Source organism: Cydia fagiglandana, chromosome Z (assembly GCF_963556715.1).
Source record: "Cydia fagiglandana chromosome Z, ilCydFagi1.1, whole genome shotgun sequence".
Classification (NCBI taxonomy): domain Eukaryota; kingdom Metazoa; phylum Arthropoda; class Insecta; order Lepidoptera; family Tortricidae; genus Cydia; species Cydia fagiglandana.
The window spans coordinates 22,200,182-22,215,313 of record NC_085959.1 but is presented as its reverse complement, the minus strand read 5'-3'; the positions used below and the strand labels follow the sequence as shown (position 1 = coordinate 22,215,313).

At 38.3% G+C, this 15,132-nt stretch overlaps 1 protein-coding gene across 1 annotated transcript in view; it reads right to left on the bottom strand.

Moving 5' to 3' along the window:
* Positions 1 to 194: 194 nt before the first annotated feature.
* Positions 195 to 15,132, bottom strand: part of LOC134678711 (proton-coupled amino acid transporter-like protein CG1139) — a 35,999-nt gene continuing 21,061 nt past the window's right edge. Inside the window, exons 2-8 of the mRNA XM_063537368.1 lie at positions 12,582 to 12,661; positions 8,641 to 8,778; positions 4,376 to 4,648; positions 2,871 to 3,231; positions 2,608 to 2,789; positions 1,729 to 1,904; positions 195 to 1,464 (exon numbers count right to left, since the gene is read on the bottom strand). Of these exons, the coding sequence (XP_063393438.1) occupies positions 1,136 to 1,464; positions 1,729 to 1,904; positions 2,608 to 2,789; positions 2,871 to 3,231; positions 4,376 to 4,648; positions 8,641 to 8,778; positions 12,582 to 12,661 (1,539 nt within the window). The 3' untranslated portion in view covers positions 195 to 1,135. The remainder of the gene's footprint in view (positions 1,465 to 1,728; positions 1,905 to 2,607; positions 2,790 to 2,870; positions 3,232 to 4,375; positions 4,649 to 8,640; positions 8,779 to 12,581; positions 12,662 to 15,132) is intronic.

Sequence of the window (15,132 nt, the reverse complement as noted above, 5' to 3'; positions counted from 1 at the left end):
CTTTCGCAATTGTATCGAATGTATTTATGTGCATTATTACTTTGTAAACGGCTGCCGTCTCGTCACAAACAACTCTGAACACGTCTGTCGCTGGAAAATACCCATCTGCTGAATATACTTATCACATGTATGTGCGAAATAAAACTGTTATACTCGTACTAAAACTCTTAAGCAGGTAATGAAAAGTCACAGGATAATTTGTAAATAAGATAATAGTTTATTTATTGACCATACAACGTCGCTCTGAGCACATTATCAGTATTATCACTGACGTGTGAAACACGTCCCATATACAATATCAATAAAATAGTCAACCAAAAATAAATCCTATAAATATTTTATAACTATCACATCACAGATTTCAATATTATAATTTGTGACCGAAACATGACGACTAAGAAGACTTTCTGGTTAATTTTCAACATACAAATTCACAATTAAGATTTTCTCTTTCATGTAAATGTATTTATTTGGAGAAGGACTGGCAACGTACGCCACGCGACTCCGGTCACAGCAGCATTGATTCATTACAGTAACTACAAGTAGTTGCGAGGCCAACCACGGTAGCGCAGTGTCCGGTCGGTACGGCGCGCCGACTCGACCAGCGATTACAACCATTGGACATTCATCAACAAACATTTTATAATTTATTCGCCATCATTTTTTATTTTGTACTAAAGTACTTAATATTTAACCTTAATCTATCGAAATGCCATGCTTCACTTTAAAAGATTCTCACTGTCATAGGATTGTAAGCTTCAACGTTCTCTAGTAAACTATACTTAATTTAACTGTAACAACCGTAGCGTCTACTATCTACACTATACAAGTTCTAATTTACTCGCGACCCCTCATAGTGGCGCGGCACAGTTGTCTCGAGTTACAGATTATACCACTACCTTTGTCACAATCTAGGATACATCTGGGAATACTGTCAAACGGTTGCGGCAAATAATTCTATAAAAATCTTACAGTAAAAAAATAAAAAATGACAATAATTACCTAACTTCTATCTTAATGGTACCTACCTACGTTTAAAACGCTGCAACAATTGTACTTTAAATTTACAATGTATGCCACGGACGGTTACTAGCATAATGGCACTGTCATTAAAACTACACTTGAACAGAAAAGTCTACTCCGGGAGAGCGGTGGTGTTGAAGGGCGCGAGTGTGGTGCTGGTGAAGTTGGTGTGCGAGGGGCTGAGGTCGGAGGGCGGCGAGCCGAACTTCTCCACGATGCGCTCCAGCGACGTCCACGTGCCCACGATGAGCCCCAGCACGCCGAACAGCACCACGATGGCGTTCTTGACGAGCATGCGCAGTCGCTCCGACCGCGACACGTAGTACCAGTAGGTGCACGTCTGGATGATGGCGGGGAAGGCCAGCCCCAGCGCCGACAGGCACAGCGCGCCGAACAGCGAGATGAACGCCTCCAGCTCCGGCACCATCGCCGCGATGCCGACTGAAACATTACAATTTCGTTACATTATCCAAGTGAGTTTTGCTGTTCATATCTGTAGGTACTGTACATAACACCAGAAATATTAAAATGATCTAGCTATTGTTAATATGGTTTATAATAAGGTTATCCGGGAATCCAGGGCGATTCTTAATCTATGAGCGATTAACGCTGCAAATTAATCATCAACAATCTTCTAATACGTGTACTTGAGTAAAAACATTAAAGTTAGTCTTAAAGTTATAGTAGTACATTCGTGTTACTCACATGTAAGAAGGACTATAACAGTTCTGAGTAGGTATTCCCAAACGATCCTAATCTTGCTGTTGGAGAGGCGCACGCCAATGTACTCGTTCCACAGGATGTCGATAGCCACGTAGCAGGCCAGCCCGTGCGTGATGAAGATCGCTACTGCCAGCAGACACTGCACCGTGCATGCCAGCCTGCGCAAAACAACCTTGCTAAATTGTGCTTATGCGTACCGACGGCAGGCCCGGATTTAGATACCTAGCTTGGTATTAGAATTTAAAAGGGGTTCTTCTCAATCTCAAAAAATGTTTTTTACAACAGTAACTCAAAAGTTCATACTAATAGCGATTGCCTTACGGCGCTACCGTGGACAAATCGAAGACCGTCTATCTCCATCTCATATTTAAGGATAAATACAGAATCTTTGAAGTTCCGGGTGGCCCCTCTGGAAAGACCGAATAAGTATTTAAATAAAATTAACTCATGTCACCCAAGTCAATGGCTATTATTTACCTACCCGATACGCACGCGTAGTTACGGTACCTATGCAAACTTGGCCTTGTGTAGCACTTACTAATGAGTTCTTATAGCGAATAGTTTTAGAAGTGATTGCATAAAACCATTGAACCGCGCCAATGAACTGTCGCGCTGTAGGTACTATTATTATTAGACTTACCTATCTTAACCTAACCACAATTTTATTGACATTAATAAAATAGACTTTAGTGCTATTTTATAGTTGTGCGAACGATGTAAGGTTTAGGTACAGTCGAGCTATTAATTTTTTTTTGTGCTTAATCATTTATTTACCTACAATATATATACAGTGGTACAACTAAACAATGTACAATTAATAATTAAAATTAGAGTAGAATATTGAAAGTGAGTTTATCTTACGTTTCCGTGTCGCCGGGCAGGTTGAGCGTGATGCTGCCCTTGGCGTCCTCGCCGTACTGTAGGTAGCCGAACAGCCCCATGCCCACGTATAGTAATATGATGCTAATCATTGCCCTGTTCAGTACTCCGAACTTCCCTACGAAATCCTTAGGCGTCTTCATCTCATTCTCCAGTGGTAAAATCTGCAACAAATAGACGTAACCTTAGAGTCTGTTAAATGTGTTATTTATCAATTTTAATTTGAAACGAATGCTGAAACTTACCACACCGATTGCTTCCAGCGCAAATAGCACGGTGCCAAAGAACAGCGGGAAGTTGCTAAGCTTCCCAACGGGCGACTTGCCTTCGAGGGTCAGCGTGTCTCTGAAGATATAGTAGCAAATGATTCCGAAGCTCACTATCGTAATCACGTTGGCCAGGGCTGAGAATGGCGCCAAGTATTTTAGGTCCCGCACATAGTTGATGAGGATGAGCGGCACGAGGAACCCGCACATGACTTGGAACACAGTCACTTTTAGGCCCAAGTAGTTGTGTAACACGAACTCGATGTTCTCCGCCACGAACACGACGTACACGCAGCACGTCCCTATTTGGTACACCAGCAAGAACGCGTTTACCACGTGCCTGCAACAAAAAGGTAACTCTTTACTCACCTATACTTACGTTTATGACTAAACGTTACCTATATAGCATATAAACAAGAGAAATGAGAAATAGTAAATACTAGCAAATTTTTAAACAACACTAAGCTATCTGACCTTTAAACGAGCAATTCTTGTATATACTATATATTTATTTCGGGGATATAGGAAACGGCTCTAACGACTTCGCTTACCAAATTATTACGTGACATTGCGGTCAAATACGTACCTTTTTTCTAATAAAACATGTACTTTGCTACCCTTTATTAGTACAATATATAGTACCTTCAAATCAGTGTGTACCTACTAGGTAGGTACATACCTTCAAAACAGGAAAAGATAGGTACTGTTTGAGCAGTAGACTGACAATCAAACCTATAGTAAAGAAGGGTTAGGTACAGGTGACAATGGAATCCTTAAAATGATTGGTATGTGTACCTAGAATTAAATCCGATTACTAACGCAACGCGTGATGCAACGTGGTTTTCCACGGAAAAAATACCACTCAACCTAAATAGTTGTAGTGCCAGCAAACAAAAGTCAGGGACATTATATCGATAAACGATAAGCGGAGACATGTTGAAGTGTTTTCATCTATTATAGGCTCTTTAAACTGGTTTCAACTGTATAAACATATCACTCATTACTTAAGGCCGGTACAGACGTAGGTACTATAACCCGTCTGTAATTTAATTGTATGGGAACTTACGCCGACGTTGCAGGCCGTCTGTATCGGCCCTTAGAAATGTGCCTACTGAATGATTATCAATAGAGTAGGCCAACAGTTATTTATGTGAGTGTGCAATTCGAGTTTTTCGACCAACGAATACAGTCAACAACAAAAATATTTAAGCGGGTGAGGTTCTCATTACTCACACTCTTAGTAGTATTTATTCCGTTAATTTTGAACACCGCGATTGATTAGCAACTTTTGTTTCTGACTGTACCTACATATATATTACCTACCCGATTTTCAAGATCATATCAAAATATTAGCCGATAACAACAATATCTTAGTATATTTTAGGACGCCTGTTTGAAACCGGAGCCCGTTAATTATACGTTATCGGTAGTACATATCAGTTGGACATGAGAGTTTAGGAGTTTAAAAGTAGGTAAATACTTACGCAGCATATGGCGCGCACGCCTTGCACCAATCGGGCCCCTCAGAGAGCGCGGCCTCGGCGGCGGCGGTGTAGGTGAGTGAGGGCTGCTTGCGCCGCTTGCACAGCACGTAGCAGGAGTCGATGAGCACGTGGATGCAGTAGGTGCACAGCACGCCGATCACCACGGTGCCGATGGCGCCTACCACGTAGCCAGAGTTGGCAAACGCGCGCGGCATCGCCAGGATGCCCGTGCCCAAGCTACCTTTCATCAGATGGAGGAGCGTTTCGGTATTCCTATGCAACACACAAGTTAGTTCATCGTTAATATAACATTTATTTCCAATAACAAACAGATTGACCTAGTTACCTAGTCGCAACCGAACGGGGTTTGGGACTTGCATTTCAGGTTCTAGGCGAGAATATACATAGAACCCACCTATGATACACAGATTTCTAGATTATAGAGAAAAGACCAATTGTTAACTTAAAACACAATTACCTATACGTGTATAAGGTACTTATTCTGAGAAAATTATTACATATAGCCAGGTATCTATCTATTTATAAAGTTGTCATCGAAAGATCTCTCTGTAAGTACCTAGAGCGTAATAGGATCAATCTATTAGATGAGTGTTTGGATTTTCTAAGGTTCTATGGGCTAGAAATATTAAGTAAGATTTGTTATAAATAATACTTATAAATCATACTATAAACGGGCGTCAAACATATTAAACAAGCCCATTTGACTTTAATTACTTTGATAAATTTATTTTTCAGTGCAAGAATGCTGCCGCACCGCACAGATATTTTAATAATTTTCCTAGGGAGTTTTTCCGAGTCGGGAGGGGCAGCAGTAGGGTTATTGAGGAAAGTAGTGAACGGATTTAATAAACGGCAATGTACGATCGAATTGCAAGCGTCGTGCGTAAGTAACCGGTATCATATAATGGCCTCTTTTGGCCATTATCGGGCTATGAAAAAGCTAACGTCTTTAAACATGTGGTTTTTACCATTTGTGTGGTAAAATTGTTGCATAGATAATAAGTACATGTTATCTTTATCCTTATAATTTACATAAAATAAATGACGGTAAGTATGTGGAAAAACATGTACCTAACTTAAATCTGTTTAACTTGTTATTCCCCTCACATTGGTTTGCCTAGGCAAATCGCATAATGAAAGGTTTTCCTCAACGATTTGCAAATCACAAAGTTTTGGCGAGGCGGCCCCTGTAATGATTCCTCCGACTTAGGGATCATCCATTAATTACGTCACACGAATTTCTAGGTTTTTTGACCCCTCCTTGTCACACTTGGTCACATTTTGCAAATCCCTCCCCACCTGGTGTGACGTCACATTTTAGGCAATTTTGTTTTCAACGAAGTCAGATTTGTTTCTTTTTAAAAATAAAGGAATGTCTCCTTTAAGTAAAATGAGCCAGCTTAAGGATTTAAGGTAGTTTCCCTCCAGGGCCCGACTTATCTTTCCACACTGTATACCTAGAAGTAAAATACTACGAGTAATATATTTTTCTTTAAAATCCTGTAATTATATTGCGGATACCTACTATACCTAGGTTCCATTGAAAAAATGGACCCTCCACAGTCCATTATAATAGACAGTCTAAACAGGCTATAGAATAGGGAAACAAAACGTAAGTAATGTTTAATTCATGAGACGTTTAGCACATAAAACTGTGTAACATGTAATAATATTTATGTACGGAATATTATAGGTACGACTACACTTCCGTATGAAAAGATCGACAGTTTATATATTTATGTAGTATACATATTATGAATACCTAGGTAACTTAATATGTAATTAAGTATGTGAATAGGTATATATGTATATGTGCTAGTTATACTCTGTATAATAGGTGCAAAGGTGCAGTGATATTATTGTTAACGGTTTGAACCCGTTTTAAATTTTGGTTTTAATGACTGGGCATGTAACATTACATTTAACTACCATCTACCATTGCGTGTGCTCCTTAGAAATAGGTAGCGTAAATGTAAGAATTTTGCTCAAGGTGAAGTGTAGCGAATAGCAGAAAGGTATTGTAGTACCTAACGAGTGATTTTGAAAGGTATTTGTATTTCCATAACAAAACGCGCTTGCACTATATTGTGCACGGCCTGACACCATAAGCGGTGAAGACATCCTTACGGTAACGGCGCAGATTATACATGGGCAATACTGAAAGTATCTATAATGAGCAACTATTTTTATTAGAAAATATCTCTATGTCTATTTTTTGAGATCCAATTTATTTTGTTTATGAACGCTGGCAGTTAGAAAATTGTATGTCGAACGTTTTTTTTATAATTTTAACCCGAGATAGTTTTCATGTTAGAATTTTATACGACTTTCAACATGCCCTCAGTTGACACAAAATATATAACTTATAATGAAGTTCACTTAACGTGCGACTGATTGTAGTAGGTACCTAGGTTTTATAAATTTAGTCTTTCGTATTAATCTTTGGTAAGTACCTACGGGTCATTATCGAGAAGGACAGCAGCGGTCTTTCAAAAGCGACACCCTAAACTAAATAAAATCGCATTTGTGTGCTCGGTGATACAAGTTACTTACATACAAAATCACTGAGATCCAAATTTTCATACAAAAAGTGCCCGAGGAAAAATGGGTCATGTACTTTTCAAGTTGATCCCATCTTAAAGAAATATTTGTACGCACTTTAAAAAAAAAAATTGCATGTATACCATAGTTTTTTGAGACTAGGTATAGCCTCCTAAGGCCCAGCCATACAAATGAAAAATTTGTCACTGAAATTTGAATCAATAATGCAGGGAATAGATTTTAGATTTTGTTTCGTTTGAAATTTTAATATAACAAAACAATTGCAACTCTATTCCTATTTTAACCCTTTAACGGGCAAGACTGAAAAAAATCCTCAATTCAAGCCTCATCGCCAATCACAAGTCCAAAAAATTCTGTACAAGAAATAAATACAAAAAGATGATGTTACAGAGTGGTCTTTTTTGAGACCTTTGCCCTATAAAGGGTTAATACCTATGGTTTAAATTTCATCGAAATGATTAAGTACTTATAGGTAGGACTTTCAGTTTGACCTCGTACCGAGAGTCACAAGGTTATACACCGTGAAATTTTAGTGGTTGTTTTCCCGCGGCAGGGCGCTTTGCTATCGGTAGTACTTCCGAATTATGATAGACAAACTTATAAATAAACTGTTTTCCAAAAAAAAAAATACAAAAAAATAACCTAAACTCGAACAAGCGAAAAACAATAGTAACACACTAAAACTGCAAGTCGACGACAGTTCCCGATATTGTAAACAGATAAACAAATAAACAAGCACATGTTACTTTTTTAAACTATGTAACAGGCTAGAGTGCTTTACTGTTTGACAACTGAAATTAAAATTTACTTAGACTCTTCCTTCACGATTAACAGTTGAAATAAAACCTTTTTATTAGTTTGATGATTGCCATTACGTTGTGTCAACTTTGGTAAATCGAATAATTACATCCTCTTCGCTTATTAAACTAATGTGATAACAGATCCTGTCAATGTCATCACTGCTATTTGTAGTAAAATGGATCGGCATTACGAATATTCTAATTTAGAGTACGTCGCGATGGTGCAGCTGTACGCTAGGGCTAACTACGACTCCCACGCCGCCCGGCGACTTTACGCGGAACCGGACCATTTACAGTCGCTGCGTCTTCGGGGGATTTTAAACCCCCAAGTTCCACACGGACGAACAATTGTCGCCGCAACACAGCGGCTGCTTAACCACGGGCAGTTTCAAACGCCAGCACATGCACAGGGCAGAGGTAATTGTGTACGTCGTACGTTGAACGTGGCGGATTGCAGTTCGAACAATTATTGCGGTATCGGGAAGTTTAAGTGTTTGTTTAAGTTTTTGATCATTAAAAGTTTGATCTTAACTTGTTATGTTTACTTTTAAGGATCTGCAAACTAACTGCACGTTAAATGTGTGAAGGAAAAATAAATGGAACTACTTTTTAGGTTATTTTGTTTCATTCACTCAAAAGAATTAGGTAGGTACTACTGCAGTGCTACTACTGGTGTTAGGTCACTTTCGAGTTTCGTTCGACACATTTATAAATCTGGCATTTCTTAACATTATTTAAAAAAAAGATTACACATCGACTGTATATCGATAGCAGAATCATTTCGTTGCGGGAAAACAACCACTAAAATTTCACGGTGTATAGGTTACATGTTAAGTAGGTAGGTACCTATGTACAAAAGAGTAGGTGTAGGTACAAACTCACGTGGTGGGATGGTCGACGACTCTGTTGTCGTAGGGCTCGTACTCCTCCACGTCCTGCATGTTTTTCTCCTTCATGTTGACCAGGAAGATCCCCTTGTCGTTCCCGCGCTTCTTCTTCTCATCCTTCACCGGTGATAAGCTGTACATGCAAACAATACATTGATATTAAATAATAAGTTTTTGGCAAAAATTTGATTTTTGGTACAAGCTTTTATCGCTGACTGTACTTGTCTTTCGACAGACAACTAATACTCATCGAGACAATTCTAAAAACCACTAACACAATTAGATTGCGTTGTTTCATCACAGAGTTCCTATGGCCACCTCCTGTCTCCATCATCAGATCAGCTCGATGGTACCATAATATTGCATTGTCATCCGATTTATACATGCATGCAAAATTTCAGCTCAATCGGAAACCGGGAAGTGGATCAAATTTAACTTGCAAGATTTGATTACAGACACAACGGTCAGGTGAATGAAACTAAACAAAAGCTTGTAAAAACACTGATATTTTTATTATATTTTAATGTCTTATATACAGGGTGTCCCAGAATTCGACGTCAAGCCGTAAACGGATGATAGACCAAGTCATAACAGTTATCATAAAAATACAAAAAAAAATCCACCTCAAGTTCTTTAAAAATTATGGTCACTTTAAAAATTCACTAAAAAATCCACACCCTGTAATTATTCAAGATTACACAATAATAAAAAAATTAGAATAAATTATGGAATTTGTAGTAACAAGAGTTAAAGAACCATTACAGGGTGTGGATTTTTTAGTGAATTTTTAAAGTGACCATAATTTTTAAAAAACATGAGTTGGATTTTTTTTTTGTATTTTTATGATAACTGTTATGACTTGGTCTGTCATCCGCTTACGGCTTGACGTCGATTTCTGGGACACCCTGTATAATTAGGGGTGAACTGAAAACCAGCGTTGTGACAGCTGCTAGTCTGTAACACAGCAAATGCTGAGTCCATCCCTATTGTCACACTATTGGTTGTTTATAAGTTTTATAACATAAGAACGAATGTCAAGCTACGTTAATTTCATTGTTGCTGGTTCAACATGTGTATTTTTTGTTTGTTTTGTTTTCATCGTCTTTGTTTTCTTGTATGTGTGTGGCAATAAATAATTCTTATTCTTATATTTAACAGGTGTCTAAATACTTAAGTATATAAAAATCAGTCTGGGAAAATAATATCTTTCAGCTTTTTTAACGACGGTAAAAAATCTAAATTAGAACGAATATTTTACGAGGGCTACTCGCACGCAGAGTTTATAATTAAAAATATTTAAGGGTATCACTTACACAAAATCTAACTATTATGTATATCGCTCTAACATAACTCCTAATGTTGTGTTTAAAAAAGTATATAAATTTAACGTATTCTTGTTATAGTAGGGAAGTACTTAGGGGAACCCAAGTGGAGATCACCTTACTACTTAACCACTTAGCCATCTACATTATTGACAAAAATAATAAATTGTACTAAAACCATACTGCGGTAGGTAATCGTGCCTATGACCTCTTTTACTGTCCTTTATTATTTGTGAGAATATATTAGGTATCTACATACATACTTATATACACCGTTTTTTGTATAGTCACATAGGTGGGTAGGTATTTATTACTTCAAATATAAACCCGTTGAACTTAATATAAGTACTTAAACTTATTTTAGAGTTCGTTTCAGCTAGCTTTGCGCTTACTTGAACCTTGAACACAACAAAGTGTGAGAGTGTCATGTCATTATAAACGTTAAATTTTGCAGAGGTAGCATAGTCCCACTCTAGAATAGTTTTACTTTACAGAAGTTAGACTTAGCAGAGTGCTCGTCACTGTTCCAGTACTTGCCATCTTTAGGTACACTTTTCATTGTTAGTACAGGTGACAGCACTAGGACGTTTACCCTACTAAGTGTTAATTTTAATGAATATTTGGACTACATACAACGGTAATATTTTAATAATGAAGTTGGCAAGCGCTCCTGACGGAACAAAGCACATGGGTAAATCAAGTAACCCTGCGTAACTAGGTAATTTTATGTATTTATTCTCACAATTGCATGGCAGTTGAGATCTAAAGACAATGAAAGAAGTATGTAACCACAAGTCAGCGCTTAGCAGCATTCACATTTTATTACAAGTGATAAAATAAAAACGAAATATAACGCAGGTAAGTTGGTACCTAAGTAGGCACCTACTTTACTGATTAATTGTAGGCACACCACTCTCACCTGGCCATTGCTTGATAGTAATAAAATATATTTAAAATTTACATGTCAATCACCCCTTCATATCACAATTTTAATATGTATTACACTGAATATAGATATAGTACAGAACACTGCTATTTGTAAAAAAATACATACTTATTTTAAAGTTAAATATTGTAATTATATAACCGATTTTTAACGTGCAAAGGATTGAGTACGCGTGCAGGTAGCATGATTCAAGTTCGTTTCGCGGAGTTTGTTTGCTAGGAAACGCCGGCCGTTATATGCACTGTGTATTGATTTATACGGTTACAGCTGTTGGTGCGGCTCTAACCTACTCCAGCCCCGTGGCTCAACAACTATTACTCGGAGCCGGTAGAAAACTCTGTCAGTGAATCATGTATGTAAATACTACCTAATTGTTATAAATAGGTATGCTTGTTTAATTGTCAAAGGTACTAAAGTAACACTACTTACCTACTTAGTCATATTGTAGTACCTAATCATCTTTTCTTAGTTAACATACCTAGGTAGGTAAATACCATTACATTTTTTTGTCATAAATAACTGCATTCCTGTTGCCATGGAGGTTTTGGGATTATACTTAGCAACTATTACTATGGGACCAACCCCAAATTCGAGACAAATAATTATCCTCCCGTAGAAAATCGACCAGCCAAAATGCATGAAACAGCCAAAAATTTTTATCGCTATTTCGTGGTTGGTTCCATAGTAAAAGTTGCTCAGTATAATTCCAAAGCCTCCTTGGCAGTTATTGTGGGAACGCAGTTATTATGTAGCTACCCTGTACTTCTATATGATCATCGGTCTTAAGACTCTTAAGAGGTGTTCATGTTCCAAAACTATGGTTCATTGACGCGTGTAGTTGATTCTGTTTTCGTGACTCAGCGGTAGTGGCAATAATAAAAAGTATACAATGGGTTGTTAAAGGTGGCATCGGCAGACGACGGGCATGTATGACCATGGCCAGTTTCTAAAGGTGTTCCGCGAAGATCGCGTAGGATCGTAGGTACTCGCGTAATACTCGTAACATTATTGCAATTAATGGCTGCATTCGTCATTCCAATTATCTATTATAACATATATATATATAATATTAAACGGTGGCATCCAATTTGATGCTTAGGCCGGTAGTTATTAACTGTCTTAACTGAACTAGAATCACTCAATGTTTGGCGTATTGAAAACAACTGGTTCACTAAGCCAAAGTAATATAACTTAACCGAACATCATAAATTCATTAATGTCTAATTTAACTAAATGACTACACAACAATCAGCCCACTGGTTTAACGTTGCGATCAATGACTTGGCTGGTTGTTCTTCAGTCATTTAATTAGATGTCGGCATTTAATAAAAGGGCTAGCCGTATAATTAGCTGACTAAATTAACCAGTTGCCTGCGAGTCCTGCGACATATCCACTATTGGGTTGGGTACTGTTGAGAGCATATTAATTTATCAAGGCACATTAAGCGTGGATGTTAGGTACGAGTATTTAACTGAATAAGATGTCTGTCATAATCAGACATCGTAACTTTTAACATTCGTAAATTATCTATACCAATTCCGTTAACACCACTCTGCTGCACCAAAAATGCTGGAAAATATACGATGTCTGGTCATAATTTAGTGCTTCGCGCCGGTAGTCTACTACGCTACGTGAGGAAACGACCTAAGTAAGTATATGTTACTTACCTTTGTGGAAGGAAGTCGTCCGGCTCGAAGGACGGGTTGACCATGGGGCCACTCGACCGCCGCGCCCATTCCTCGGCTTCCTGCAACATACATATAAAACTAATAATGTTGTAATGTCTTACAACTTGTTTATACGACAACGGTTTCACTCACTTGAATTTTTAGTCGCTATTGGCGACATGTTTCGGGCCCGTCGGGGGTCCTTCCTCAGGCTCGAGTGCTCGCGGCGGCTGCAACTCGTGCACTGATCGCGCCGCTCGCCTCGTCGCTCGTTGCGAGGCGAGCGGCGCGATCAGTGCACGAGTTGCAGCCGCCGCGAGCACTCGAGCCTGAGGAAGGACCCCCGACGGGCCCGAAACATGTCGCCAATAGCGACTAAAAAAAAATTCAAGTGAGTGAAACCGTTGTCGTATAAACAATTTAAAATATGTCTCACGAAAGTTTAATATCGTCTTACAACTTGCTAGTTACTTAAAACATATCTAGATTAGAGGAGAGTTAAACCGATTGGACTCCAAACAGGCACTCATTTACACACGGAAATTATACCTTATTCATTTACTTTACTTTATAATTTGCCAATTTGGCCAGCTGTTTGTGTCAGCGCTGGTGGCGTAGTGGTTAGAGCGTGCGACTTTCAATTCAGAGGTTGTGGGTCAACGGTGTAACGTTGGCTCGTACAAATGAGAACTTATGTATGAAATATTATTTGATATATTTGCCAGTGTCTTTTCAGTAAAGGAAAACATCGTGAGGAAACTGAACTAATCCCAATAAGGCCTAGTTTTCCCTCTGGGTTGAAATGTTAGATAGCAGTCGCTTTCGTATAAATTATATAGTACCTACGTCAAATCATGGGATTAGATATCAAGCGAAACCAAGGCTCCTATGAGCCGTGGCAAAATGACATATACTTACATACGAGTTTAGGTCTTGCCATTTTAGAACAGGGCGAATGAAATCAATTTAAAGGTAGGTTAAAAAATCTAAGGAGATAAGAATTCATAATTTTAAATGACGCTGATTGTTTCATTTTTATAGACGACTGTTGTTGTGTGCGGCCGCTCTCCTACGTGTCACGAATTCTTACGAATTAAATTAAAGGTGGGGTGCCAACTACGGGAATTAGAATGACAAAAACTGAGATGTTTACCATAATACTTATATTGTTGTTTGTTCGTATCATAGATCGTGTCCATCAAAGCGGTAACGGGTAATATATACACAATGACACATAGGTATACTTACTCTCACATATACATACTTACATCGTGATCGTGATCGATATATTGAATATAAGAAACTGAATACCTATTAGTTTTGAAATACCTATACATGACTCATGTTGCCTAAAATGTCGCATTACCTATATGTATACACTCTGTAATCGTATGAAAGCATGAAGTCAAATATTTCGCATGTTTGCCGTGACTGACTCATCTTGAACCTGCCCCAATTCATTGAAGACGACCGGTCTGGCCTAGTGGGTAGTGACCCTGCCTGCGAAGCCGATGGTCCTGGGTTCGAATCCCAGTAAGGGCATTTATTTGTATGATGATACAGATATTTGTTCCTGAGTCATGGGTGTTTTCTATGTATTTAAGTATTTGTATATTATATATATCGTTGTCTGAGTACCCACAACACAAGCCTTCTTGAGCTTACTGTGGGACTTAGTCAATCTGTGTAAGAATGTCCTATTAAAAAAGAAAAAAAAAAAAAAGAAAAAAAAAAGTGTAGATGGTGTAAAACATATGTACACATACAAGTGTACATAATTATGTTGCCTTGGCAAAGGCGGGCTCTTGTGGCTATATCTAGTACCTCCCTGCCTATTTACTTGTTATTCTTTTTAAACGACTTCAAAAAAAGAAGATGTTATCAATTCGGCCGTATTTTTTGTATCTCCGTTAGGTTAGGTACTCCGTAATATTTGAACCAATTTGAAAAAAAAAATCTTTGATCAAAAGTATACAGTTCCAAGTTGGCCCCATTAAGGGTGAGAGGGTGACTTACGCTAGACCGGACTTTGGCCGAGCCGAAGCTCACGGAGCTTCGTTTTCTATGGAAAGCACCACGTGATTGATCACCGATGAACCGTCATAGAAAATGACATGTCGGACGCCTCGGTCCGGTCTAACGTGAGTCATCCCAATAGGTATTGTCGATTCCAGTTCTAGATGGGATCCATGAGGAATTAAGGGAACTCCTCAAATCGTATAGGCAAACATATAACAATAATTGTATTATCATATCAACAAATCAAGCATTCAAATAAGTAAAAGTGTCATTTGGTGAAGTGGAACTGCTGATGAGGATCAGGGGGCCGATTTTTGAAATTCGACCGCCCGATTTCGTGTATTTCGTTCAATAATATCTCCACTACTAGGCATTAAAATTCTACCAATAGAATTTAAAACGAGTGGTCAATACCAATCGATTCCAAATTTCTGTCGCTCGTATTTCAAAAATCTGTGTTAGGCCGGAAAAAGAGTGAGTCCTGCGGAGTGCTGCGTCATTCATTAACAAAAACTTAAAACGGGATAATGAT